The sequence below is a fragment of the Thunnus albacares genome, chromosome 3 (assembly GCF_914725855.1).
Source record: "Thunnus albacares chromosome 3, fThuAlb1.1, whole genome shotgun sequence".
Taxonomy (NCBI): Eukaryota; Metazoa; Chordata; class Actinopteri; order Scombriformes; family Scombridae; genus Thunnus; species Thunnus albacares.
Window position 1 is genome coordinate 38224771 of NC_058108.1, and position 27599 is coordinate 38252369.

At 44.8% G+C, this 27599-nt stretch overlaps 3 protein-coding genes and 1 long non-coding RNA gene across 5 annotated transcripts in view; 1 reads left to right on the forward strand and 3 right to left on the reverse strand.

Annotated features, from left to right (window-relative positions):
* LOC122976035 (serine/arginine-rich splicing factor 7-like) overlaps positions 1-9677 on the reverse strand; it is an 11493-nt gene extending 1816 nt beyond the window's left edge. The window contains exons 1-6 of one of the 2 annotated variants that reach the window (XM_044344288.1): positions 9252-9677; positions 7913-8093; positions 4419-4598; positions 911-985; positions 109-159; position 1 (exon numbers count right to left, since the gene is read on the reverse strand). The exon at position 1 is cut by the window's left edge and continues 47 nt beyond it. In XM_044344288.1, coding sequence (XP_044200223.1) covers position 1; positions 109-159; positions 911-985; positions 4419-4598; positions 7913-8093; positions 9252-9279 — 516 coding nt within the window. In that variant the 5' untranslated portion in view covers positions 9280-9677. The remainder of the gene's footprint in view (positions 2-108; positions 160-910; positions 986-4418; positions 4599-7912; positions 8094-9251) is intronic. The other variant, XM_044344290.1, reaches the window with a different exon arrangement.
* A 342-nt stretch (positions 9678-10019) lies between these two features.
* On the forward strand, positions 10020-11831 carry gemin6 (gem (nuclear organelle) associated protein 6). The gene is made up of 2 exons (XM_044344339.1): positions 10020-10239; positions 11212-11831. Exons 1-2 carry the CDS (start codon positions 10109-10111, stop codon positions 11612-11614), a joined length of 534 nt encoding a protein of 177 aa, XP_044200274.1. The 5' UTR covers positions 10020-10108; the 3' UTR covers positions 11615-11831.
* A 1357-nt stretch (positions 11832-13188) lies between these two features.
* The window catches only part of LOC122975614 (son of sevenless homolog 1-like), a 42497-nt gene continuing 28086 nt past the window's right edge, over positions 13189-27599 (reverse strand). Inside the window, exons 11-23 of the mRNA XM_044344139.1 lie at positions 25622-25703; positions 25145-25261; positions 23978-24081; positions 23665-23887; positions 23459-23578; positions 22791-22953; positions 22546-22663; positions 22292-22464; positions 22078-22194; positions 19348-19621; positions 17328-17372; positions 16197-16318; positions 13189-14091 (exon numbers count right to left, since the gene is read on the reverse strand). Coding sequence (XP_044200074.1) covers positions 13621-14091; positions 16197-16318; positions 17328-17372; positions 19348-19621; positions 22078-22194; positions 22292-22464; positions 22546-22663; positions 22791-22953; positions 23459-23578; positions 23665-23887; positions 23978-24081; positions 25145-25261; positions 25622-25703 — 2129 coding nt within the window. The 3' untranslated portion in view covers positions 13189-13620. The remainder of the gene's footprint in view (positions 14092-16196; positions 16319-17327; positions 17373-19347; positions 19622-22077; positions 22195-22291; positions 22465-22545; positions 22664-22790; positions 22954-23458; positions 23579-23664; positions 23888-23977; positions 24082-25144; positions 25262-25621; positions 25704-27599) is intronic.
* Positions 25710-27599, reverse strand: LOC122976092. The gene is made up of 3 exons (XR_006400799.1): positions 26128-27599; positions 26009-26024; positions 25710-25836 (listed from the first exon to the last, which is right to left on the reverse strand). It is a non-coding gene; the product is annotated as an uncharacterized LOC122976092 (long non-coding RNA).

Below are 27599 nucleotides of genomic sequence, written 5' to 3' on the forward strand. Positions count from 1 at the left end.
CCTGCAGCGGAGGAGAAACAGGATGAGAAAATGAAAACATGAAGCGTGTTGTTACAGCTGCAGTTTACTGTTAGAGTCCTGACAGTGATGACATCACAGCGGTCTGACCTGGACCTCCTCGGCGTGGCGGAGCGAGACCTTCTGGGGGAGGACCTGGACCTGGACGTGATGACATCATCAGCAGGTGAGACAGGTGATGTGAAACAGTTTCAATGTGAAAACAGTTAAAGGAACAGTCGGGCTCGTTTCAGCTGCTGATCAGAACACTAACATGCTTTCATATTGATTATTGGTTCATTGATTACTCATTATTATTACTCATCATGTGATAATTAACATGATGTGTTGCTGGACTTTAACTGACAGTGAAGAGGCAGAATCGAACCGGCAGCGTTGCAGTTACGCGGCAGGAAGTGTTGCAGCTGTAATAACTGATCTGTTTCATTGATTTAATCAGATGTTCTGTTATATGTGATATATAACAGCTGTTGGGACCTTTAACTCCAGAAGATATTTATTATTTAACTAGTTTTTCTTCTTTTATTTCAGCCTTTAGTCCTGCTGGCATGTTTGTGATTGTAAACTGGTTCCAGTAAAGCCCAGTAGACTCTGATGGAACTGCATGTTTCAGCATCGTCATGACAACGGGTCAGTAGATTGCAACACATTAGTAACCATGCGACTGGAGACATGAAGAAGAAAACAAACATGATTTCTGATCAGCAGCTGATCGTCTTTCTCTTCACTGAGACTAAACAACTAAAACAACAGAAGTTTATCAGAGTTTGAAGGTCTTCGATCTTCAGGGACGTTCTGCAGAACTTCATGTAGAATAATAAACTCAATAAAACCAGACAGAGCCCGGCTGGACCAGAGGCGGATCCCTGAGGACCTCCGGGACGTGGCTCACCTCCTCCCTCGGCTCCGGCTGCGACTCCTGCTGCGGGAGTAACGCCTCCCCCGAGACCTGGACCGAGACCTGGACCTGGACCCAAACCAGAACCAGGAGAGCAGCAGTCAGAGAGGATCGATGCGGTGTGATAAACTACAGCTGGCAGTGAAGGTTACTCATGCAGAGGAAGAACAAGTGAAGACTGAAAGACTGTAATCCACTAAACCTTCAGGTCCTGCAGGTCTGCAGGGCGACCCTCTTTGGACCCGGTTCTAGCAGATCTAGATGATCTAGAAGATTTCTAACGATGATCGAACTGACACCAAATCGCTTGATTGAGACTTGATAGCAGCGAGGCGGGTCTGTTCCTCGTTACAAAATAGAAGGCCGAATTAACGAGGCGGCGCCGGTCTGGCTGAGCCGCCACAGACCTTAAGAGTTCAGTTCAGTTCAGCTTTAGTCAAGATGGTCTCATGAAAGCTTTTAGGATCTGAATCAAACGATGGAACCTGAAACGTTCCGACCTGTTAAACAACATCTCACAACATCATCTGATACAACATGAGGTGACGGTGCGTTCAGACACAATGCAGCTCGACGCAGATTCACGCGGTGAGTCAAAATGTTTTATGAATAAACTTCATGAACGTACAGAAGAGACGAGGAAGGAGACGGGAGGTCAATCACAGAAAGAACCGGAGTCTCTGCTGAGTTCTGAGTTCAGTCAGAAGCTGAACGGAGAAACACAGAAACTTGCCAGCTTACAGCTGATATACAGTCATGAACTTTGGCTGTTTGGGGCGAATAAACACAAATAATCCAGCGGTCAAACTCATGTGAGTAACGTGAGGCCAAAATTTGCTTCGCATTCTGTCTGAACTCACCGTTAGACATCAACAAGCATCACCTGCACACCTGGATCCTGCAGGTGGTCGCGGTTCACAGCCGGACGGGGTTTATGTGCAGCTTCACAGAGAATAATTCACTACGATTCTGCCGTCGCAATAATTAACACGAGTTCAACAGATTCAACATTTATGATCTTCAGTTTCACTGAATTACAGCAACTTTTCTGCATAAACGTCTAAACCAGCAGCTGCTTGTGGTTTGGACCAATCGTGGCGTTTGGTGTGGTGGTAACTGACGTCATTCAGGTGGAAGATGGACAAACACGATGCCATAGACGAGCAAAACTGTTCCCAAATGTTCCCAAATGTTCCCAAATGAGGTTTGATTCAGTGAGTCAGGAGACATAATCTGCCTCAAACATAAACATCAAACTATTTATTTTAATAACATTATTGATGATTTTATTTGCTGCTGATGTTGAGCTGAAAGTTTATTTAATAAAGGTTATAAATGGAACTCAAGTACAGTATTTTCTGTTTTATAGAAGGTTGAGTCCTCATGGTTCTCATGTTCAGCTGAACTATAGTTGTTTCTGTGATCTGCAGGAAGTCGTTACATACGACTCTTCACTGGCAGCAGTTTAAATAAATCACATTATTTTACTTTGCTTGTAATTTTACCACAATAAGAGACATAAAACATCACAAAGCTGCTGTAAAATCAAACATTTTTGGCCTCAATAATCACAAACAGCCTCTGAAATGCTGGAGCAAGTGAATAAATACTGAAACATCTTTGTGAAGCTGCAGCTGAGTGAAAACTGTGTTTGTGTTTCATGTTTTCTATCTTTCGACCAATCTATCGACAGATAATTAATCTGCAAATAATCGTTTATCTTGTTTTTTTTAGCAGCTGGTCAGCTGTGTTATGAGCATCGACTCTGTGGACGTTTGTTTTGTGAATATTTGGACATATTTGTGTTACATTCATGTTGTTGATGATGAAACTCAAGGTTGAAAGCTCAAGAAAAAGCTGGTAAGTCGACCTTGAGTTACGATGCAGGACTAAAACTAACAATTATTTTCATGATCAATGAATCTGTTGATTATTTTCTTGATTAATTGATCAGTTGTTTTTCTTCTTACAAAATGACTCAAATAGATTAACTGATGTTCAAAATAGTTGCTGATTAATTTAATAGTTAGCAACTAATTGATTAATGGATGCAGCTCCGACGTGGTTTAGACTGAAACCTTTTAAGATTCACCCTCTGACATCACCAGATATCGACCAATCAGAGCTCAGACAGACAGGTATAAAGACAGTAGAGAGAGGTGAGCTCGTCCAATCAGGTTGTCGGATGGTTGGTGTGATGTGATAAACCCCGCCCGGCTGGTTTGTCCTCCTGACGAGGACTTCCTGTTGGATCCAGGTGTGAAACATTTCTGTAACATCAATCACGCAGCCGAGCCTCAGTCACACAACACGCTGATCAGCTGATCAGGTGCATTGATCATTGATTGGAACTGACCACATGTTTCTAGATTGATCTGTGAACTAAGCATTATTATTCAGTCAGTTCTATTTCTATATGTGGTGATGTGTTTAAGAGCAGAGACTGTTTCAGTAAAATACCTGATGGTGCATTCAAGGACACTCTGTTACTTTACACATCTGCTACTCTGCCTGTTGTATAAACACTGAGTCTGAGACTGTTTCTGCAGTTATTTACATAAATCTGCAATATTAATGAGCTCCTACTCTGATTGGCTGGAGGTGTGGCCCCCACCTTCACCCCCAGCCAATCAGAATACTCCCTGATGAAAGCAGCAGCATGTTTAGCTGCAGTAATGTCTGCAGCTGCAGATGTTAGACGGTATATAATCTATGAAACAGAGTCTGAACCTGCTGCTGCTCAGCTGAGACTCAACAGGAAGTTTCAGGACGGCGAGATCGAGTCCAAGTTTCCTCTCAAAGCAGCTGGAGGCCGTTAGCTTAGCTTTAGCAATACTTCCTGTCCTGCTTTACTCGCCATGCGGCTGAAACTCAACAACAGAAGAGCCGTGGACTGAAATATCTCAACAACTGTTGGACATTCTCATGTTCCCCTCAGGATCAATTTAAATAAATGAATAAATTTAATGAATTAATTAATTAAAAATGAAATAACCTTGATCCTTTTGACTTTTCATCAGCTTTAGTTTATGACCAAATACCTGCCAGGACGTTCCCCCGCTGCGTTCAGGTCACATCAGAGTTATTGGAATTACGAGATTCCGACTTGTAAACAGAGTTCACTTCAACGGGAAACTTCGACTCTCTGAAAGCTCTGATACGTTTACTGCGACGCTTCATAAACACATGACGGAACATCTAACAAACATCATGATGTAAAGACGCAGAACTGAAGACGACCAGCAGGCGTTTCAGATGATCCTCCCAGGCGCCGCCGCCGCCGCCGCCACCGCCGCCGCCTGCAGCGTCTTAAAGGTTAAACATCATCAGGAGGGAAAAGTCTCGTTCACTTCAGTTAGCAGTGATCAATACGTGTGTGTGTGTGTGTGTGTGTGTGTGTGTGTGTGTGTGTGTGTGTGTCAGTGACTGAAGCTCAGCTGCAGTTTTAACTGGATTCAAACAGCTGATTGGTGTGAGCGTGTGTCGCTGTTGTCACGGTTACCTGCTCCTCCGGCTCCGGCGGCTGTAGCGGTGACAGTCGTAGGCGTAGTGACCTTTTTCTCCGCACTCGTAACACTTATCGTCCGGGTCGAACGGCCGGCGGGCGGGCGGCCGCTCGTACCGAGAACGCCGCGGCATTCCCGTAGAGAGTTCCACCCGCACACGACTCCCACAGATCGTCCTGAAACAACACGTACAGGGTTCTAGATACACATTCTACTGGCAGCAACACCTACAGGGTTCTAGATACACGTTCTACTGACAGCAACACATACAGGGTTCTAGATACACGTTCTACTGACAGCAACACATACAGGGTTCTAGATACACGTTCTACTGGCAGCAACACGTACAGGGTTCTAGATACACGTTCCACTGACAGCAACACATACAGGGTTCTAGATACACGTTCTACTGACAGCAACACATACAGGGTTCTAGATACACGTTCTACTGACAGCAACACATACAGGGTTCTAGATACACGTTCTACTGGCAGCAACACGTACAGGGTTCTAGATACACGTTCTACTGACAGCAACACCTACAGGGTACTAGATACACGTTCTACTGGCAGCAACACCTACAGGGTTCTAGATACACGTTCTACTGGCAGCAACACCTAAAGGGTTCTAGATACACGTTCTACTGGCAGCAACACATACAGGGTTCTAGATACACGTTCTACTGACAGCAACACCTACAGGGTTCTAGATACACGTTCTACTGACAGCAACACATACAGGGTACTAGATACACGTTCTACTGGCAGCAACACGTACAGGGTTCTAGATACACGTTCTACTGGCAGCAACACCTACAGGGTTCTAGATACACGTTCTACTGGCGGCAACACGAACATGGTTCTAGATACACGTTCTACTGACAGCAACACATACAGGGTTCTAGATACATGTTCTACTGGCGGCAACACGAACATGGTTCTAGATACACGTTCTACTGACAGCAACACATACAGGGTTCTAGATACATGTTCTACTGGCGGCAACACGAACATGGTTCTAGATACAAGTTCTACTGACAGCAACACATACAGGGTTCTAGATACACGTTCTACTGGCAGCAACACGTACCGGGGTCTAGATACACGTTCTACTGGCAGCAACACATACAGGGTTCTAGATACACGTTCTACTGACAGCAACACATACAGGGTTCTAGATACACGTTCTACTGACAGCAACACATACAGGGTTCTAGATACACGTTCTACTGACAGCAACACCTACAGGGTACTAGATACACGTTCTACTGGCAGCAACACCTACAGGGTTCTAGATACACGTTCTACTGGCAGCAACACCTAAAGGGTTCTAGATACACGTTCTACTGGCAGCAACACATACAGGGTTCTAGATACACGTTCTACTGACAGCAACACCTACAGGGTTCTAGATACACGTTCTACTGACAGCAACACATACAGGGTACTAGATACACGTTCTACTGGCAGCAACACGTACAGGGTTCTAGATACACGTTCTACTGGCAGCAACACCTACAGGGTTCTAGATACACGTTCTACTGGCGGCAACACGAACATGGTTCTAGATACACGTTCTACTGACAGCAACACATACAGGGTTCTAGATACATGTTCTACTGGCGGCAACACGAACATGGTTCTAGATACACGTTCTACTGACAGCAACACATACAGGGTTCTAGATACATGTTCTACTGGCGGCAACACGAACATGGTTCTAGATACACGTTCTACTGACAGCAACACATACAGGGTTCTAGATACACGTTCTACTGGCAGCAACACGTACAGGGTTCTAGATACACGTTCTACTGGCAGCAACACATACAGGGTTCTAGATACATGTTCTACTGGCGGCAACATGAACATGGTTCTAGATACACGTTCTACTGACAGCAACACATACAGGGTTCTAGATACATGTTCTACTGACAGCAACACATACAGGGTTCTAGATACATGTTCTACTGGCAGCAACACCTACAGGGTTCTAGATACACGTTCTACTGGCAGCAACACATACAGGGTTCTAGATACATGTTCTACTGGCGGCAACATGAACATGGTTCTAGATACACGTTCTACTGACAGCAACACATACAGGGTTCTAGATACATGTTCTACTGGCGGCAACACGAACATGGTTCTAGATACATGTTCTACTGACAGCAACACATACAGGGTTCTAGATACATGTTCTACTGGCGGCAACACGAACATGGTTCTAGATACACGTTCTACTGGCAGCAACACGAACATGGTTCTAGATACACGTTCTACTGACAGCAACACGAACATGGTTCTAGATACACGTTCCACTGGCAGCAACACATACATGGTTCTAGATACACGTTCTACTGGCAGCAACACATACAGGGTTCTAGATACACGTTCTACTGACAGCAACACGAACATGGTTCTAGATACACGTTCCACTGGCAGCAACACATACATGGTTCTAGATACACGTTCTACTGACAGCAACACATACAGGGTTCTAGATACACGTTCTACTGACAGCAACACGAACATGATTCTAGATACACGTTCCACTGGCAGCAACACATACATGGTTCTAGATACACGTTCTACTGGCAGCAACACATACAGGGTTCTAGATACACGTTCTACTGACAGCAACACGAACATGGTTCTAGATACACGTTCCACTGGCAGCAACACATACATGGTTCTAGATACACGTTCTACTGACAGCAACACATACAGGGTTCTAGATACACGTTCTACTGACAGCAACACGAACATGGTTCTAGATACACGTTCCACTGGCAGCAACACATACATGGTTCTAGATACACGTTCTACTGACAGCAACACATACAGGGTTCTAGATACACGTTCCACTGGCAGCAACACGTACAGGGTTCTAGATACACGTTCCACTGGCAGCAACACGAACATGGTTCTAGATAGAAGTTCTACTGGCAGCAACACATACAGGGTTCTAGATAGTTAGTATGCTGTGTGTGTGTTAGTATGCGTGTTAGTATGCGTGTTAGTATGCGCGTGTGTATGTTAGTGTGCATGTGTGTGTGTGTTAGTATGCGTGTTAGTAGGCGTGTGTGTGTCCGTGTTAGTATATGTGTGTGTGCGTGTTAGTATGCGTGTTAGTATGTGTGTGCGTGTTAGTATGCGTGAGTGTGTGTGTGTTAGTATGCATGTTAGTATGCATGTGTGTCCGTGTTAGTATGCGTGTGCGTGCTTGTTAGTATGCGTGTTAGTATGCGTGTGTGTGTGTTAGTATGCGTGTTAGTAGGCGTGTGTGTGTCCGTGTTAGTATGCGCGTGTGTGTGTGTGTTAGTATGTGTGTGTGTGTGTGTGTTAGTATGCGTGTGTGTGTGTTAGTATGCGTGTGTGTGTTAGTATGCGTGTGTGTGTGTGTGTGTGTTAGTATGCGTGTGTGTGTGTGCGTGTGTGTTAGTATGCGTGTGTGTGTGTGTGTTAGTATGTGTGTGTGTGGTACTGACTTGCCGTCTAACCCTCGGACGGCGTCGTCAGCGTCTCGTGGATCTTCAAACTCCACGAAGGCGAACCCTGGTGGGTTCCTGGCAATCCAGACCGTCCTGAGGGGACCGTAGTACCCAAACGCCCGCTCCAGCTCGCCTTTCCCCGCCCCCGTCCCCAGGTTCCCCACATACACCTTTGTCTCTGTGGAGCAGGTAACAGCCAATCAGATGTCAGTGTATAATAGTGCGCTGCCTGTAACCAAACTCCATTCATTTCTGTCACTTTAAAGCCTCATTGCAGACAGATTGACTTCCACTGACGGCAGAATATTAATTTAAAGCACCTGGTACTCGTTAGGCTTCTTAAACATTAAGCATTTAAACGATCCTCCAAGCAGCATCGTATTTTATTAAAACTTTATCTTAGACTTTAGAACCTGTTGGTGGCGCTAGAGGATCATTAAAGAGACAGCTTAGCTCAGCAGCTAACTGTAACACTACTGGATGTTATTAGCTCAGCAGCTAACTGTAACACTACTGGATGTTATTAGCTCAGCAGCTAAATGTAACTCTACTGGATGTTATTAGCTCAGCAGCTAACTGTAACACTACTGGATGTTATTAGCTCAGCAGCTAAATGTAACTCTACTGGATGTTATTAGCTCAGCAGCTAACTGTAACTCTACTGGATGTTATTAGCTCAGCAGCTAACTGTAACTCTACTGGATGTTATTAGCTCAGCAGCTAACTGTAACTCTACTGGATGTTATTAGCTCAGCTGCTAACTGTAACACTACTGGATGTTATTAGCTCAGCAGCTAAATGTAACTCTACTGGATGTTATTAGCTCAGCAGCTAACTGTAACTCTACTGGATGTTATTAGCTCAGCAGCTAACTGTAACTCTACTGGATGTTATTAGCTCAGCAGCTAAATGTAACTCTACTGGATGTTATTAGCTCAGCAGCTAACTGTAACACTACTGGATGTTATTAGCTCAGCAGCTAAATGTAACTCTACTGGATGTTATTAGCTCAGCTGCTAACTGTAACACTACTGGATGTTATTAGCTCAGCAGCTAACTGTAACTCTACTGGATGTTATTAGCTCAGCTGCTAACTGTAACACTACTGGATGTTATTAGCTCAGCAGCTAACTGTAACTCTACTGGATGTTATTAGCTCAGCTGCTAACTGTAACTGGATTTAACATGATGACATGTTACATGACATCAGCCTCAGTCACAGCTGCAGTAAACTCTGAATCATAGTCTGACAGGCTAATGCTAACTGAACTGTGCGGTACCGGACAGTCACAGCTGCGGTACCGGCCCGTAAGAACACAGGGCGGGTCACAGTTACCTCCTCCGTACCGACCAGACCGGGACATCTTCACCGAGCCTCCACCGCCCCGCTCCGGTTAGTTTAGCTGCTAGCTGCTAGCGCACTGACTGACTAGGGGCGGAAGTGAAGTCAGCAACAATAACAAGCACGCAAAATACTTCCTGTCAGTCTAGTTTACTATGTCTTGTGTCAAATGTGGGGCAACGTGTCACTGTGTTTCTAACTGTTCTAATGAATCACATTCATGCAATTGTTTACAGCAGTGATTCCCAACGTGTCTGACCTCTGACCTCGTCACGTGTTGCAGTAGAGTTTTTTGTAAATCATTTTGTCCATAAAATGTCAGAAAATAGTGAAAAATATGTTAAAGTCCCCACAGTCCCAATCTTTCTACTGTTATTACTGTCAATAGCAGAATATGTTTTAAACTTTTAATATATTTATACTCCTTTTCATTGGAAAGTGTTATTTATTATTACGTATCACCTGACCTGTTGTTGTTTTTCTGTCTTATCGTTTACCAGAATCACTGATTCTGTTTCTGAATCTAAAGCACAAAATACTTTGTATTATTGGAAATCAACTGGCATTATTAAACATGCCATGACAGACTGTAATAACATCTATCAGCTCCATTAAAGACACTGAACTCTGCTTCTTGCATGTTTGTCTAGTGAATATTTTAAATAAAGTTGTGTGAGTGACCTGCAGGGGGCAGCAGCGGATCATATGCGCACTAAAGCGGAACAGGAACCTTTATTTCAGGGAGGTGTTTCCCTCCGGAGCTGTTAGAGGCGCGTACAGCAGTTGCAGGACCGCGCTGTTTTGTGTTGTATTGATCAGTGTTCTCAGATTGATCGATCAAGAGGACCGTGATGCAGTGCGGCTGGCCTCTGTTAGGTCCGCTGCAGTGGATCCGTTACGTCAACAAACAGGTGAAGGTGAAGGCGGGAAAAGACGAGGAGCTCTGTGGCTGGCTGCTGACTGTGGACCCGGTGTCCGCCAGGTAACACACCGACACACCTGATCATCTTTAACAGAGTCTGATCGATCAACCAGAGTTCAGTGTGCTGAATGTAAAAAGCCATCGTCACCATGGCAACAGGTAGACAAAAGGCGGAGCCTCCATCTGAATCCAGTGGACGCAGAGTATTATTATTATTATTATTATTATTATTATTATTATTATTATTATTATTATCGTCAGCAGTGACTGAAGCTGATCGATCAGATGAGTGCTGATTGAGCTCAGCTGATCAATAATAGTGAGTGAATAGTTTGGATCATTCAGTAACAAATATATGAATGTAAAGATGATCAGCAACATGAACACTGAGAGGAAACACGATTATTGATTATTGATTATTGAAGCTTCATGCAGGTTTACTGGCATGGTTTGAGTCACGGCTAATCAATACGAAGTATTTGTGAGTGATCAGCTTTATCCTGATGGGAGTGGTCTCTTCCAGGATGATGATGCATGATGTCAATCACATGTTATGACCCAGCTGACGACGTCATCAATACAGAGACTGTAAGATCAATAACACCTGACTGACACACTTTAACGTGTTTGAACACACATGGCGTCCTGAGCAGTGAATGACGTCACGCTGAGCTTCTGTTCTTTGATTTGGTTGCAGCACCAGCAGCGTGCACGTTAATGCATGTGAGCGTGCATGTGAGCGTGCATGTGAGTTCTGTGTCTCAAACTTTCTGCAGTTCAACATTTCAGTAAAACATGTTTCTGAAAACATTTGAGGCAGAAATAATCAATGCAGCAACAGAATATTGATCCATATCTGATCAGAATATTATTAGTCGATATTCGTATCTTGTGTTTGTTGTAATTCTTCATCAGCTTTTAGATGATTGATTGTAGATCAATGTTTATTGATCGTCAGGAGGATCCTGGTCTGATGTGTCCTGGTCTGATGTGTTCTGGTCTGATGTGTTCTGGTCCTGTCCCTCTTCGCAGTCTGGTCATGGTGGACTTCGGTGAGGTGGGCGGAGCCTCGGTGCGGGTGGTGATGGGTCACGCGGTGCAGCAGGTGGAGGTCCTGCAGGATGCGGATGAGGAGACAGCACGGCGGCTGCAGGCGGTCTTCACCCCCCCTGAGACCCGTGGCTTGGACCTGGATCCGGAGCAGCTGCGGCGGCGGCGGGACTGCGTGCGGCGCTGGCTGGAGAAGAACCGGGTCCCGGTGCAGGAGGACGGCGAGCAGCTGATGGTGGCCGGAGCGCTGACGCTCGCCGCTCCGTACAGACCGGAGGACTGCAGCAGCTCCAACCAGATCATCCTGGACCGGGTCCAGAGGCTGTTACGGGCCGATCCGCATCACCTGAGCCCACCTGAGGACGCAGACCAGGACCAGGCCTGAAAACTGACAAATCCTCCAATCACACTGCTGCTTTGGCGGACCAATCAGAGCCAGCTGATCTGGAACCTGTTCGACTCTTTGACCAATTAAAATGACAGTTGAAGCTCCGCCCCTTTCCTGCTGATGTCATCACTGTGACGTCATGACTGATCAATATATTTGATAATTTAATATGAATAATGTTTGTTTTCTTTCAATAAAAGATTAAATATCTGAACAAGTTTGTCTCAATGAAATACAAATCTGATCAGAAACTATCTGATCAATAAGATGATCAATCTGATCAGAAACATTCAGACAGTTGATGTTTAATCTGAACTAAACTGCAGCTGAAAACTTTCAGTTTTTGGCCTCAAATGAAATAAAATCAGGAAAAATGTAAAGATTGATTACTGATCATTACTGATTACTGATCTGATGTCACTTATACGCACACGAGGACACTTTAAACAATAAATAAGTTGTTTCCATGGTAACACAGGAAGTTCTTTGGTCTTTGTCTTTAAAATCATTTAAAGGATTTTTAACTGAATGTTTTATTTGTAGATTTGATACGATGTACCGTCAATAAATCTAATTTATTATTATTATTAGTCTCTGCTGTTTGTATCAGTGACTGAAGAACAAAAAGGAAACTGATCACAATAATAATAAGTGATATACAAATAATAATAAATTTCACTAAATTGCAGAAACTTTTCTGCATAAACGTCTGAACCAGCAGCTGTTTGTGGTTTGGACCAATCGTGGTGTTTGGTGTGGCGGCAACTGACGACAAATCTCACCTGCCAACAAACACGATGCCATAGACGAGCAAAACTGTTCCCAAACGTTCCCAAATGTTCCCAAATGTTCCCAGATGAGGTTTGATTCAAGCAAGCATCACCTGCACACCTGGATCCTGCAGGTGGTTGATGTTCGCTGCCGGACGGGGTTTATGTGCAGCTTCACAGAGAATAATTCACTACGATTCTGCCGTCGCAATAATTAACACGAGTTCAACAGATCTCTGCAACATTTATGATCTTCAGTTTTACTAAATTACAGCAACTTTTTTACATAAACGTCTAAACCAGCAGCTGCTTGTGGTTTGGACCAATCGTGGCGTTTGGTGTGGTGGTAACTGACGTCATTCAGGTGGAAGATGGACAAACACGATGCCATAGACGAGCAAAACTATTCCCAAATGTTCCCAAATGTTCCCAAATGAGGTTTGATTCAGTGAGTCAGGAGACATAATCTGCCTCAAACATCAACATCAAACTACATTTATTTTAATATTATTGATGATTTTATTTGCTGCTGATGTTGAGCTGAAAGTTTATTTAATAAAGGTTATAAATGGAACTCAAGTACAGAACGTTGAGTCCTCATGGTTCTCATGTTGTTACGTACGACTCTTCACTGGCAGCAGTTTCAATAAATCACATTATTTTACACAAACAGACATAAAACATCACAAACTGCTGTAAAATCATATAAAAGTCAGATTCATTCGTTGTATTTAACTAAAAATAAACAGTTTCCATGGTAACGGACTGACTCAGTGAGGAGAGATGAAGACAGGAGTCGGGTTCTGGTAGAAACACGTTTATTCCCTTGTTTTACAGAAGGCAACATGTTCTTTACATGTTCTAACAGGAACCATCAGAGAACCAACATCAGGTCTGCCAGAATCAGTCCGTCTCGGTAAAGTACCTCTTTGGTTCTGGTCGGTACCTCAGAGTCCGCCTCAGTCTGTGGGGCACTACATAACCCATAATGCACTCTGCACAGTCTGAGAACCAAACAGACAGACGTTCTCCGACGTTCTGCTGGAGGCCACAGTTTGTTTTTTTAAGGGCACGTGATGTTTGTTTACTTTCAGTCCTGATCGGATCAGAGCGTCCCGATCGATCACATGTTCTGTTTGTTTTTAAATCCATTGTTTTGTTTATTCTGATCCAATCCGCTGTAGTGTTAGCTCGTTTAGCCCCGCCTCCTCCTCCGACCGTCCAATCAGCTGCTCACAGTGCAGGGGGCGTGTCCAGCAGGGGGGCGTGGCTCAGAGACTCCCTCTTGTAGGTCTTGGGGGGGAGTTTGGGGACGCCGTGACGAGGGGGGACGGGGGGGCCGTCCAAGGGGAGGAGGGGGAGGGGCGGGGACGGGAGGGGCATCTTTCTGGAGGCGGGGCTGGGGCTGGGGGTGACGGGGGCGGGGGGAGGGAGGGGAGGGGGCGAGGAGGAGGCGGTGGGAGCGGGGCTGATGGAGGAGGAGGTGGAGGGGAAGAAGGCCTGAGGCAGCAGGTCGCAGCGGGGGCGGCCCTGAGGGGGGGGCAGGAGGTGCAGAGGAGAGCTGAGGGGCTCCCGAGGAGGCAGCGAAGGGGGGCTGTCGGGGGGGGACGACGACGACATCGACGAGGAGTAACGAGGGGGGAGGAGCTTACAGGTGGGCTGGCGAGGGGGGACAGCGGGGGGGCTGTCCAACTTCGACATCATCTGAGGAGGAGAGAGAAAAAAACCTTTATTGACACAATCAATCAGATCAATAACAGATTAACAACAGATCAATAACAGACCAACAACAGATCAATAACATCAACAACAACAACAGATCAATAACAGACCAACATCCTCGTCATGAAGCGGGGCAGTGTTAAAACACCAGTAAGCACATTTCTATAAAAACACAGCAAAAAAGCAGACCAGGATCAGAGAAGCCCACTGGGTTCACAGGGTGTTTAAAAGAATCCAGATGGTCCAGTCTGACCAGAGATCACATGTCAAGCAGTGATTTGTGCTTTTACTTTAAGCAGCACTTTCTTCAGACGATAAATTTCCTGATCTGTCAGAACATCATCTCCAAAGTTTCCTGATCTTTTTGTCAGAGGCTTCGCTGACTCTACAAACAGCTTCAGGTCTGCAAAGTGATCCTCTACTTTCACCAGCCTGGATCCCTTCGTTCCCTGCAGAAAACTCTTTATACCAGCAGGAGAGTAGCGGCTCTGCTGGTCCTCCTGGGTCAGTGACAAATCACTTTCTGACTCTGCTAAAGATTTTCCAGTTTTTGTCCCTTTGGTGACTTTGAAGGTTCACTGCCAGAAGATGCAGGGGGGGTCACTGCCTGCAGGAGCCCTGCCGAGGCCAGCGGCGGCCGCTCCGGGGCCGTCTGTAGCCCTGGTCGGCTCCGGAGCCCGCAGCTCCTCGACAGGGGCCGGGGCCTCCTCTCCAGCAGCAGCCCGCCGCTGCTCCCCCCTCCTCTCCGGGCAGGAGCGGATTAAATGCCCCTCCGCACCACGACCAAAACACTTCATGGTCTCCGACGTGGCACCTGTTTCCACCACATCGTTAACTTTGGCTGTGCTATCAAGGAAGATAACAATAGCTCCATTCATGCGGGAGGCAGACTTCACGCTGCCGCAATCCACCACCTCTCCCACCGCTAAGGTGGCCTCCTCCACTCAACAGTTCACTGCCGGCACAAGTTTGACTGCATGACGGCGTGTCAGCTTCTCAAACTCTGCACCACCCTCCACCACAACCGAGCCGGTAGCCACGCTACCACAAACTACACCTGAACAACAGTCAGATACACCTGTCAGCAACTGTTGGGAAGAAAATAAAGAAAAATAAACACGTAAAACAAGAAAGACAGAAAATTCAATCAAGCACAATCTGCAGCTCCACCATTCACTGAGAGAGAGAGACACTATATAAACACAGAGAGAGAGAGAGAGATATTACTACCATCCCTCAGACTATAGAGAGTTATTGTGTGGTATAAAAAGGATTCATCATCTCATCTAAAAGTAATCAGAAACATTTCTATCCTGGTGGGAGAGGTCTCTTCTAGGATGACGATGGACACGAGGCTCACTGAACGGATTGATGAGTATTAAACGATGTGAATCATGTGACCTTCACAGTCACCAGATCTCAACCCAGCTGAACAGCTATGACAGCGCTCTGCACCATCATCATCATCATCACAACACCACATGAGGAAGATCTTTATGAAGAATGATGTTCATCCCTCCAGAAGAGTTCAGAGACTGTAGGATCAATAACAAGGCTGATCATAGACATTGACAAAAACAAAACGTGCGAATACAGGCCTTCACTATTAGTAGCTTAGCCTTACACACTTCTTCTCTGGGAAATGATCCTGACTGTGAGACCCGGTGAAAATAAAACAGCCACTCCTGCGCTGACGTCTGTACCGTGACTCAGCTCCTCTCCACCTCATTTACTGCATCACTGTGTGTTTCCTGAAGGAAAAGTACATTTACCTTCTTCTGCCTCACATATTCCAAAAACACCCTTCCCTTTTCCTCTGCTCATATTTACTGGACTCATTCAGAAAACCTCCATGAGAAAAGAGAAACACAGGAAAAGCAAAACCCCTGAACGTCCACCGAGCCCACACTTAGACAACGTATTCAACTATATTTCTCGCACTGCTCCTTTAACATACTGATCACAGATCTGAGTAGATTCAGTCTGCTTAAAGAACAGTTCGGTTCACCATAGAACACTTCAACACTGATATCTGAACAGAACCTCAGAGTTCTCTGGGAACAGGAAGTTGGATTCATGTTTGTTACCTTGGACGGCGAGGACTCTGCTGGAGCCGACTCTGGTCGTCTCCGAGGAGGAACTGGAGGAGGAACCGGAACGTCCTCAGAACCCCGACTGAAACTCACCATGGACGAGACCGAGGAGGACCCTGAGAGCAGCGAGAACACAGAGACACTTAGAACAACACAGTGGAACCTGATAGAACAGGTTCACCTGCCTGCAGCTGATTGGTTCTAAACAAACTCCCAGGTGTCACAAAACAAGTGAACACATAATGAGATGTCAGCTGATGGTTTATGCAGAGACTGACTGTTACTATGGAAACAATGTCAGGATGGGAAACCTGTGAACCAAGTGAGTGATGGTCAGACAGGTGAATAGGTTAGACAGGTGAATAGGTTAGACAGGTGAGTGGGTTAGACAGGTGAGTGGGTTAGACAGGTGAGTGGGTTAGACAGGTGAGTTGGTTAGACAGGTGAGTAGGTTAGACAGGTGAGTAGGTTAGACAGGTGAGTAGGTTAGACAGGTGAGTGTGATGGACAGGTGAGTAGGTTAGACAGGTGAGTAGGTTAGACAGGTGAGTAGGTTAGACAGGTGAGTGTGATGGACAGGTGAGTAGGTTAGACAGGTGAGTAGGTTAGACAGGTGAGTAGGTTAGACAGGTGAGTGTGATGGACAGGTGAGTAGGTTAGACAGGTGAGTAGGTTAGACAGGTGAGTGTGATGGACAGGTGAGTAGGTTAGACAGGTGAGTGGGTTAGACAGGTGAGTTGGTTAGACAGGTGAGTTGGTTAGACAGGTGAGTTGGTTAGACAGGTGAGGGATGGACAGGTGAGTGGGTTAGACAGGTGAGTGGGTTAGACAGGTGAGTTGGTTAGACAGGTGAGTTGGTTAGACAGGTGAGGGATGGACAGGTGAGTGGGTTAGACAGGTGAGTGGGTTAGACAGGTGAGTTGGTTAGACAGGTGAGTGGGTTAGACAGGTGAGTGGGTTAGACAGGTGAGTTGGTTAGACAGGTGAGTGGGTTAGACAGGTGAGTGGGTTAGACAGGTGAGTTGGTTAGACAGGTGAGTTGGTTAGACAGGTGAGTTGGTTAGACAGGTGAGTTGGTGTCAGAGCTGAAGCTGATGTACGCAGATTAAGGAGGGTCATACTAACGTGGGCCGTGAGGCAGAGAGACCACCGCAAAGATACTGTCGCAGGCTGCAGGAGGAGAGGAGAACACTGTGAGAGGAGGAGGAGGAGGAGGAGAGGAGGATGACAGGATGAAGAGGAGGAGGAGGAGGAGGATAAGAGAGGGGGAGAGGAGAACACAGAATAAGGAGGAGGACGAGAGGAGGAGGAGGAGGAGGAGAGGAGGATGACAGGATGAAGAGGAGGAGGAGGATAAGAGAGGGGGAGAGGAGAACACAGAATAAGGAGGAGGAGGAGAGGAGGATGACAGGATGAGGAGGAGGAGAGGAAGATGAGAGGAGGAGAAAGAGGAGGATGAGAGGAGTAGGAGGAGAGGAGGAGGATGACAGATTGAGGAAGAGGAGAGGAGGATGATGAGAGTAGGAGGAGAGGAGGAGGAGGATGAGAGGAGGAGGATGATGAGAGTAGGAGTAGGAGGAGAGGAGGAGGATGATGAGAGGAGGAGGAGGAGGAGGAGGAGGAGGAGGAGGAGAACCAGACCGTCTGCAGCTGATCAGATGTTTCAGGGATTTAAACTCGGCTTCATTGAACAGTTAAAGATTTGAAGTGAACAGCTGATCACTGATCTAAAATCAAACAGTTTGATCAGAACACAAACTGAACAGAATCAGCTTGTAGTTTTCAGTTCCAATGGTATTATTACTAATATTAATAATAATATTATAATACTACTTACTACTACTACTACTAATATAATAATAATAATAATAATAATAATAATAATAATAATAATGATAATAATAATGATAATAATAATAATAATAATGATAATAATAATAATAATGATAATAATAATAATAATAATAATGATAATAATAATAATGATAATAATGATAATGATAATAATAATAATAATAATAATGATAATAATAATGATAATGATAATAATAATAATGATAATAATAATAATAATGATAATAATAATAATAATAATAATAATAATAATGATAATGATAATAATAATAATAATGATAATAATAATAATGATAATAATAATGATAATAATAATAATGATAATGATAATAATAATAATAATAATAATAATAATGATAATGATAATGATAATAATAATAATAATGATAATAATAATAATAATAATAATAATAATAATAATAATAATAATAATAATGATAATAATGATAATAATAATAATAATGATAATAATAATAATAATGATAATAATAATAATGATAATAATGATAATGATAATAATAATAATAATAATAATGATAATAATAATGATAATGATAATAATAATAATGATAATAATAATAATAATAATAATAATAATAATAATAATAATAATGATAATGATAATGATAATAATAATAATAATGATAATAATAATGATAATGATAATAATAATAATAATGATAATAATAATAATGATAATAATAATGATAATAATAATAATGATAATGATAATAATAATAATAATAATAATAATAATAATAATAATAATAATAATAATAATGATAATAATAATAATAATGATAATAATAATAATAATAATAATAATAATAATAATAATAATAATAATAATAATAATGATAATAATAATAATAATGATAATAATAATAATAATGATAATGCTCCTTTCGATCTGTTCCATTGTGCTTGATTCTAAGTTATTGATTGATTAAACTCCTGATCAGCATGAGCTGACTGATATCTACACGTGCAGAGAGATGAAGGTTAGTGCAGGTTAGTCTGAGCTGTTAGTGTCACAACACACCTGAAGGTTCACCTGTTCACACACACGCTGTCAGACCTGTGATTGGTGGGGTGTGAGTGGGCGGGGCTTACTGTCAGACCTGTGATTAGTGTGAGTGGGCGGGGCTTACTGTCAGACCTGTGATTGGTGGGGTGTGCGTGGGCGGGGCTTACTGTCAGTCCTGACTGTGATTGGTGGGGTGTGAGTGGGCGGGGCTTACTGTCAGACCTGACTGTGATTGGTGTGGGAGTGTGAGTGGGCGGGGCTTACTGGAGTGGAAGGGGCTGCTGGGCCCCTGCGGTGAGTCGAACACGCTGCCTACGTCTGTGGAGCTGGAGGCGGCTGAGGCAGGGGGCGGAGTCAGCGGCGTGCGGGGGGAGTTGGGGGCGGACACAGCCCCGCCCTCGGCCTCACTGTCAGGGATGCGGCTGTAGCTGATCTTCCTCGGCTCGTTCTGCAGCGGCGTCGGGTGACGCATGGTGCCGGGCCTCGCAGAGGTGGGACGGATCCCCGGAGACTTCAGAGGACAGGTGTACTTCTTCACCTGGACGGGGGGGGGGGAGGGGGGGGGGGGTAAAGATGATCTTCTATCATTACTGCCTCCCTACGGTGTGTTTACTGCTGTCTCCAGCCAGGACCAGCAACTACAGACCAATGTCCAACCTTCCTGTATTAAGATCCTGCACAACCTGTACGATGAACCAGTTACTGAAACAGCTCACATTGTTAAACCTGAGTGTTGTTTTCCACACTGTTGATCACAACATAACATCGACTAAACAGACTGTTTAATAACTGTTTTAGTTTATCTGGACCTGTTCTTCAACGGTTCTCATCACATTTAAAACGGAGAACTTTCCCCGGATCTCTTGGCAACTTCACATCTGAAGAAGTTTCACAACATGTTCTGTGGGGTTCCACAAGGATCCGGTCTTGGTCCACTGCTATTCAGTCTACACTTGCTCCCTCTTGGTACCATCATACAGAATAAATCCTGCTGTTCCTACGCTGATGACACACAGCTGTACGACAACCTCAGTCCTGTACATGAACTTCTCAGATGTTCTCACCACCGGACGTCTCAATACCCTTTACAACTTAAAAAAGAAAAACGAACTGAGCAGGAGATCATTTTGTCTAAAGTACAGTGAGCACGTCAGAAACCTGGCTCTTATCATCGATGCCCATCTTAACTTCCAGCATCACATCAGCGCTGTTACCAAGAAAGAACATCTCCAGACTCAGGAGCTTCCTGTCCCAGTCTGACTGAGAAACTGGTCCATGCATTCATCTCCAGCAGATCAGATTACCGTAAAGCCCTTTTTGCAGGACGTCCAGAGAAGACAATGAGTCGGCTCCAGCTCAGAATGTTAACTGGAACCAGGAAAATACACATTTCACCTGTACTGGAAACACTTCACAATATAGAATTGATCTCAAAGTATTACTGCTGGTGCGGCTCCTACATATATTTCTGACCTGCTCACTGGCTATAAACCAATCAGATCCCTCAGAGCATCAAGCATGTGTCTCCTGAAAACCACCTGATGACCTGAGATCTACTGTAACTGTCGCGTCTTCTAAAAGCAGTCTTTAAACATGTGTGAGCTCCTCCTCCTCCTCCTCTTCCTCTGTATGCATTCATGTCCCATTAATGCATGGTGCCCTGAGATAACTTCTTCCTATAAATAAAACTGACTTGACTGGAGTCAGTGTGTGAGCGCTGTAGCAGGAATAGGACAGTGTGTATGTGTGTGTATGCGTGGCTGAGAGATTATTTTATTTATGTGTTTTCTATCTCATTAGTTTAATATTTCCTATGTTTTACTGTAAAGCATATTGAGCTTACCTGTGTATGAAAGGTGCTGTATAAAAGCAGGCCAGCAGGCCGGAGGCACTACAAGTGATTAACAACATTAATCAAACAGGTAAAAATGAGCCGTAGGAGCCAACAAACAGCTGACCAGTGACCTTCTCCGCCTCACCTGACTGGAACATACCATTCACTCAGGTTACCATGGCTACACAAAATAACATACAGAACAACATTCATGTACAATCACAGCTGTGAGAGTTTTATCCTTCCGACCTGCCCCAACATCACAAAACTTAAAAACAACACAACAATACTTCATAAGAACTATTCCCTGAGAGGAGTCCTGCAGGCGACCCGAACCACTCCTGTCCAAGGGTTAGGGTTAACCCCTAACCCTCCTGCAGCAAAGTTAAGGAATTGTGGCTTAAAATCTTTTCATTAATTTCCGTCTCGGTTAGTGAGTTCAGTCCTGCCCCCTGCTGGACACTCTTCTCTTCTTTACGTCTGATCGGATTCAAATGGAAACCTTTTCATCCAGCTTTACATCAGGAAGTCCAGCTGCTCCTTAAACTACTGCATGATGTCAGAATCAGCAGCAGGTAGATTTCAGCTACTGCAAGTCTTTAACCAGCATCTCTTTGGTAGGTTTGTCTATGCAAAGTTATATCGTATGACTACTTTTATTTATTTTAGTTTGTTCATTAAGTGTGGTCATGGCGGCTGGCTTCTAAAGTAGCTCGAGCTGTGGTTGTGCAGTGAGCTTGCATGAAAAACTTCCCCAGGACTAAAAGACTCTGTTGTTTTCTTCCAGGTATGTAACCTGCAGAGCTGAGTCTAAAGCTGAGTACACAAGTACTAAAGTACACAAACAAACAAACAAGATGATGACAAACCGTGTCGCTCTAAGCTAGAAAACACTGCCAACAGACGATTCTAGAGAACAGCAACAAGCACGACATGAATCTCTAGAATACAGAACAATAATTTATCATTAAATGACTGTAATAGTGTAACAACGGTAATAAATGAACACAGTGGCTCGCTCTCTTACTGCTCCATTACTGTCATTCTCTTGTTTTTCGTTATCTGAAAGCCAATTTAAAAAGAACCCAAACAGTGAACTTTCAGAGAGGAAACAGGAAGTCTCAGCGATCACTTTGTGTCGTTGCCATGGTGATACTTACAAATCGAGGTAATGAGCGGGCGTTTCGAGGTTCGATCTCCAGAGATTTGTTGAACAGGTGATCTGCAAAGTCTTTCTCTGACATGTCCTCCATCGGGTTCAGGTTCTCGAAGAACTTCTGCTCCACAGAACACAGAACACATTGATCAGCTGTTACCTGAGCGGCTCATTAAACACGACAGGAAACAGGAAACGGGAGGTGAAGTCAGACTGACCCTGATGTCACCCTCCACTCTCAGACAGTACGGCTGGTTCTGGTACTGTTGGATCTCTCCGGTGATCTCGGCGACCTTCCTCCTCTTGCTGAAGTTAATCAGGTCTTTACCGTGTCGGCGCAGGAAGTCGGGGTTTCCCTCCTCTGTCTTCAGGATGTTGGTCAGGTAGATTCCTGTCAGACACACAGACTCGTTATTTAACCTCTGACCCCTCAGACTGCTGGACAGCTGACAGATGATCTGTTGGATCGTACCAAAGAAAGGGACACAGGGGGGGTTGATGGAGCGCAGCTTGGCCAAATACTTCTTGTAGTGATCTTCACTCAGCTCGTGAGCTTCCTCCAGGATCTTCCTCTGCCGACTCGGGATTTGCTGGAAACAAAAGCAAAATTAAGAACCTAAACATCAACTTTTATCCAGATGATGATGTAATGTAAAGTTCTGAGGTAGTGCTGAGCACAGGATCGGGTACTGGTGTTAGTATACGTGGTGTTGGTACCTCAAAGGTGTGGTCCAGTCTGTAGACCGGTGAGGAGTTCATGGCACTGACCACCTCCAGAACTCCATTGAAGTTGTTGAGTTCCTGAAAGACCTGCAGGATCTCGATGATCCGAGACACCACGGCCACTCGTTCCTCCAGGTTCTCCGTCTCTACGATACACCTGCAGAGAGGAACACACCTGAGTCTGCAGGTAACAGCTCCTGAAGAGTCCAGTCCCCCCACCCAGTTAGATAGCTAGAGGTGTGTGTGGTTCCAAGGTTCCAGTTGGACGTCCGGTTCTAATAACGTTGGAGGTTGAGGTCAAATCAGGTGGAGTCAAAGTCGAGTCAAGGTCGAATCAGGTCGAATCAGGTGGAGTCAAGGTCGAATCAGGTGGAGTCAAGGTCAGATTGAGTAGATTCGAGTCGAGTTAATTCAGGTTTAAGCTGAGTTGAGTCACACATACAGCTACGGTTCGCTGTGAGGGACAAACTTATCACCAACTGTGTCATATAGAACTGAACGAGTTCTAATACAGTTTAAGGTTGTAACGCTGATTAAAGCTGCGTCACTGAGGAGCCGTGGCTGTTTCCATTCTTCCATTTTGTGGCGGGTGGAGGATGGTGTGTGGTGATGTCAGAGTGATGTCAGAGTGATGTCAGAGTGATGTCAGAGCGAGTTCTTACTTTTCGAACCACAGGGTGAGGTTGGTGGTGTGGCGGATCATCCTCAGCAGGTTGGGCGAGTGGATCTCTTTGTCCTCTTTGGTCCAGACGCTGCCCACCAGCTCCGACGGCTGCACCGCCCTGCGGGTGGAGGTCAGGGGTCAGAGGTCAGAACTCAGAGCCCTCGGCGCCCGTCTGAACTCTGACCTCCGAGTTGTGTGCGTTACCTGTAGAAGTCGGACTCGAGCAGGGTGAGCTGTCGGGCGATCTCGATGGGGTGGAGGGTCATGAGGTCGAACTGCTCGGTGTTTCCCGGTTTACAGATGTGCCACTCGATGGGAGGAGGAGAGTTCTGGAAGGTGATGCTGTGACTGGGAACGCTCACCTGCACCTGTTTCTTCCTCTGGATGATCTTTGTGATTGACTCCACCCACTTCCTCATCGCCTTACCTGAGAGAGAGAGACGCACACACACAGTCTAAAAGCTTCGTCTACAGAGCTGAGAAACGGTTTGACTCGGGTGTTCAGACGGGTTCGTACCTCTGACTGAAGCGATGAACTCCTCCAGGCGTCTCAGCAGGTGAGCGTCTCTCTCAAAGTCGTAGAAGTGATGCTCCACCCAGTGACGACACACGTTCAGAACTCTGCAGGTCACAGAGAAGCTTACAAACATCTTACAGTCACATCTTCATTATTTAAAAGAATCTTTTTTGCTGTTTAGTTAAATCGTCTTCGGTTTCTTTCAGCGTCACTGTGAGTTCAGATGGAGTAAATATTAGAGGCGGCACGACTGCAGACAAAGTCACTTAGAGACATGATTGGAGGAGAATTAGCTTGTGTGGTGTGAAGTGATGTGAAGACGAGTTGATGTGAGCTGAAAACCTTCCTTTTCTCTCCAGTTTGGTAATCCTGTGTGTTTTGAAGCCAGAACTGCAGCCCTGTTTAAAGCTGATCAATAAGCTAACAGATAGAAAACTATACAAACAAGACACTGTAGAAGTACCTTTACAGGCTTAAAATCAGTAGGAAAGTTAAATATATTTATTATATTCTATTTATATATTGTTTAAAACACACACAGAACTTTTACCCATGGTCTTAAATGAAAACATTCAAGATGACTGACGTTTCAATAAAATCTTAAAATATATAAAATATTCAAAGCTCAATTATCAAATTAAATTCCACTATGAGGCCTGATACCTTAAACACAGTAGTGAATGAAACAGCTTCTGTCCACATCATCAAAACCTGATGATAACTTAGAAACATGAACACACGTCTCGTCCTGCAGCTTGTTGAACGAGCCGCCAAACAAACATTCACCGCTAGCGTCAGTTAGCAGCTAGATGCTAATTAGCTGCTCAGCTGCAGCACATCAAACATCATGTAAACAAACCTACAGACGTCACTTCGGACCCGTCAGACGCTGGTTTGATCGTTGCTCTGTTAGCGACGCGCTGTCTGTCCGTGACTCGTACTTACAGCAGTTTGTTTACTTTGTCTAAATGACACATTACATTTTACAGTTAATCTGCGGTTCACATGCGTGCCGAACTGTGGGAGGGGATCCGTACGGATCACGGATCAACTACGTTCCGTTGTAGGAATTAATCTGTAGATTGTTGGTTGATCAATAGACTCGTGTGTGTCGACCGTGCAGACTGACTGCAGTGAGTGAAACCTGCCAGCAGGTGGCGTCTGTACCTGAGCTGCACCGGCTGCACAAACTCTTTCCGGAAGCGTTTGAGTTCAGCGCTGAGCGGCTGTTCTCCTCCCTCCATCTGATCCGCCTCGTTGGGCCTCGGCTCCGGGATCTCAAACCTCAAACAAAAACCACAGATGATTATTTTCTGCTGTTTTAGCTCTTATTGTTTTATTATTCAGTCAGACACGGACTGTGTCTCCATGCTGATAAAGAAATCGACATAGTGGATTTTATACTGATATAAGAATGTTGTCAATAAACCAAAGTGATCAGTTTTCACTGTAATCAATAACAGTGAACATGGGAGAGTTTAGTGAAAAGACATCAGTAAAGGTGAGTGAATCAATAATTATTGATCTAAACCGTGTCAAACCACCACACAGTGTCTTTTTATCTCATATGTGTTCTGCAGTGAATGTGTGGGTGCAGGTGCAGCATTCTGATTGGTCCCTGTGAGGTTGGACAGGTGAGCTCACCTTTCCATGAGCAGGTCCAGCAGCTCCTGAGGTTTACAGAACGATCTGTAGGTGGTCAGAAATGTTCGGACAAAGTTTGGATCTGAGGAAGTAAACAGAGCAAGAGCTGATCAGAGACGATCAATAACCTCCGATCACTTGTCACCTGTTTCATCCAGGTGATCATCCAGTGTCACCTGTCTATGGCCTCACCTGTCTGTGGCCTCACCTGTCACCTGTCTGTGGCCTCACCTGTCACCTGTCTGTGGCCTCACCTGTCTGTGGCCTCACCTGTCACCTGTCTGTGGCCTCACCTGTCTGTGGCCTCACCTGTCTGTGGCCTCACCTGTCTGTGGCCTCACCTGTCTGTGGCCTCACCTGTCACCTGTCTGTGGCCTCACCTGTCACCTGTCTACAGCCTCACCTGTCTGTGGCCTCACCTGTCTGTGGTCTCACCTGTCTGTGGCCTCACCTGTCACCTGTCTGTGGCCTCACCTGTCTGTGGCCTCACCTGTCTGTGGCCTCACCTGTCACCTGTCTGTGGCCTCACCTGTCACCTGTCTACAGCCTCACCTGTCTGTGGCCTCACCTGTCTGTGGTCTCACCTGTCTGCTGCCTCACCTGTCAGCTGGAATTGTTTCTGTGTCTGGACCAAAGTGTTCAGGTGTCTTCATCAGGCTCCGCCTCTCAGGGAGCAAAAACAAAACTTTTTTCTCACAGTCCTGAACCGACACACTGATGATGTCACTCACTGCTTTAACGACTGTGATCTGATAGGCCGGTGATGCTGACATCATCACTGTGAAAACACTGAGAGGAAACGAGAGGAGACGCCTCGCTAACAATCAGTCAGGAAACACACACACAGCGTCCTGAAATAGAAGCCCCTCCCTGCTGAGAGGTCACACACACACACACACACACACACACACACACACGCGTGTGTGTGTGTGTGTGTGTGTGTGTGTGTGGTCTAGACAGGAAACACCTTTTTCCCTTCTAATACTCGTCTGAACACACACACACACACACACACACACACACACACACACACACACACACACACACACACACACACACACACACGTTCTTCTTTACATGTGAGGACCTTCACTGATCAAACTTCACGTCTAAACTCATAACAGACGTCCTGATCAGATCATAATAATCAATACCATCTAAAATAAACCTGATCAGATGGATCTTTTCTGTCACTGTGAATGTGCAGAAATGATTTAACGGAGTTTATCAGTGATGAGTTCTTCAGATGTGACCAGAGAGACGGTTTGTAAACTGAACTGATCACAACTACAGATGTTGATCGATTCATATTTTATATGATCAATGTCGGCTTAAATAAACCTGATCAGATGGATCTTTAGTGCTGAGACATCCTGAGCGTCACTTTGAGCTCAGATCAGCTGATTAACCTTCAAGCTGTGAGTCACCTGATGACAAAATGAAAGTGGAACAAAGATCCTCTGTGAAGGAAGAGGCTCCACTCTGTAACACTGCTGTACAACCAGAGTAGTAACACTGTAATACAGTCAACTTATCAGATCAGACTGGATATCAGAAGATCATCAATATTTAATAATCAATAGTTGACAGGGACGTCACGACCTCAGACAGAGTTCAGAGGTCAGTGAGCAGCAGATTTAATGTCCTTGTGTGTGAGGTGCGACTAAGGACCAATCAGTGGACAGGACTCTGATTGGTCAGATGGTCTGACAGCGATGCCAGAGGCTCAGAATATTACCCAGAATCCCCAGAAGAGTGACCTTTGAGACGAGATTTATTTGTCCAGAAATAGCCTCTTTCTTTCAGAATGAGAGCTTGAGGCAGCGGATCAGATTCAAGTCTCTGATTCACAGCTGATCAATCATCTACAGCTGGAACAAAACATCTTATTGATTAAACATCTGATCAATTAAGTGACAAAATATCTGACAGATGAATCAGTGATGAAGATAACAGTTAACACCTGAGTGACATCACG

What these genes read in the sequence shown, in the direction of transcription:
- gemin6 (XM_044344339.1), top strand. Translation starts at nt 10,109, where the DNA reads ATGCAGTGCGGCTGGCCTCTGTTAGGTCCGCTGCAGTGGATCCGTTAC. An exon ending in GTGGACCCGGTGTCCGCCAG is followed by an intron (nt 10,240 to 11,211) that starts GTAACACACCGA and finishes CCCTCTTCGCAG; the next exon opens with TCTGGTCATGGTGGACTTCG.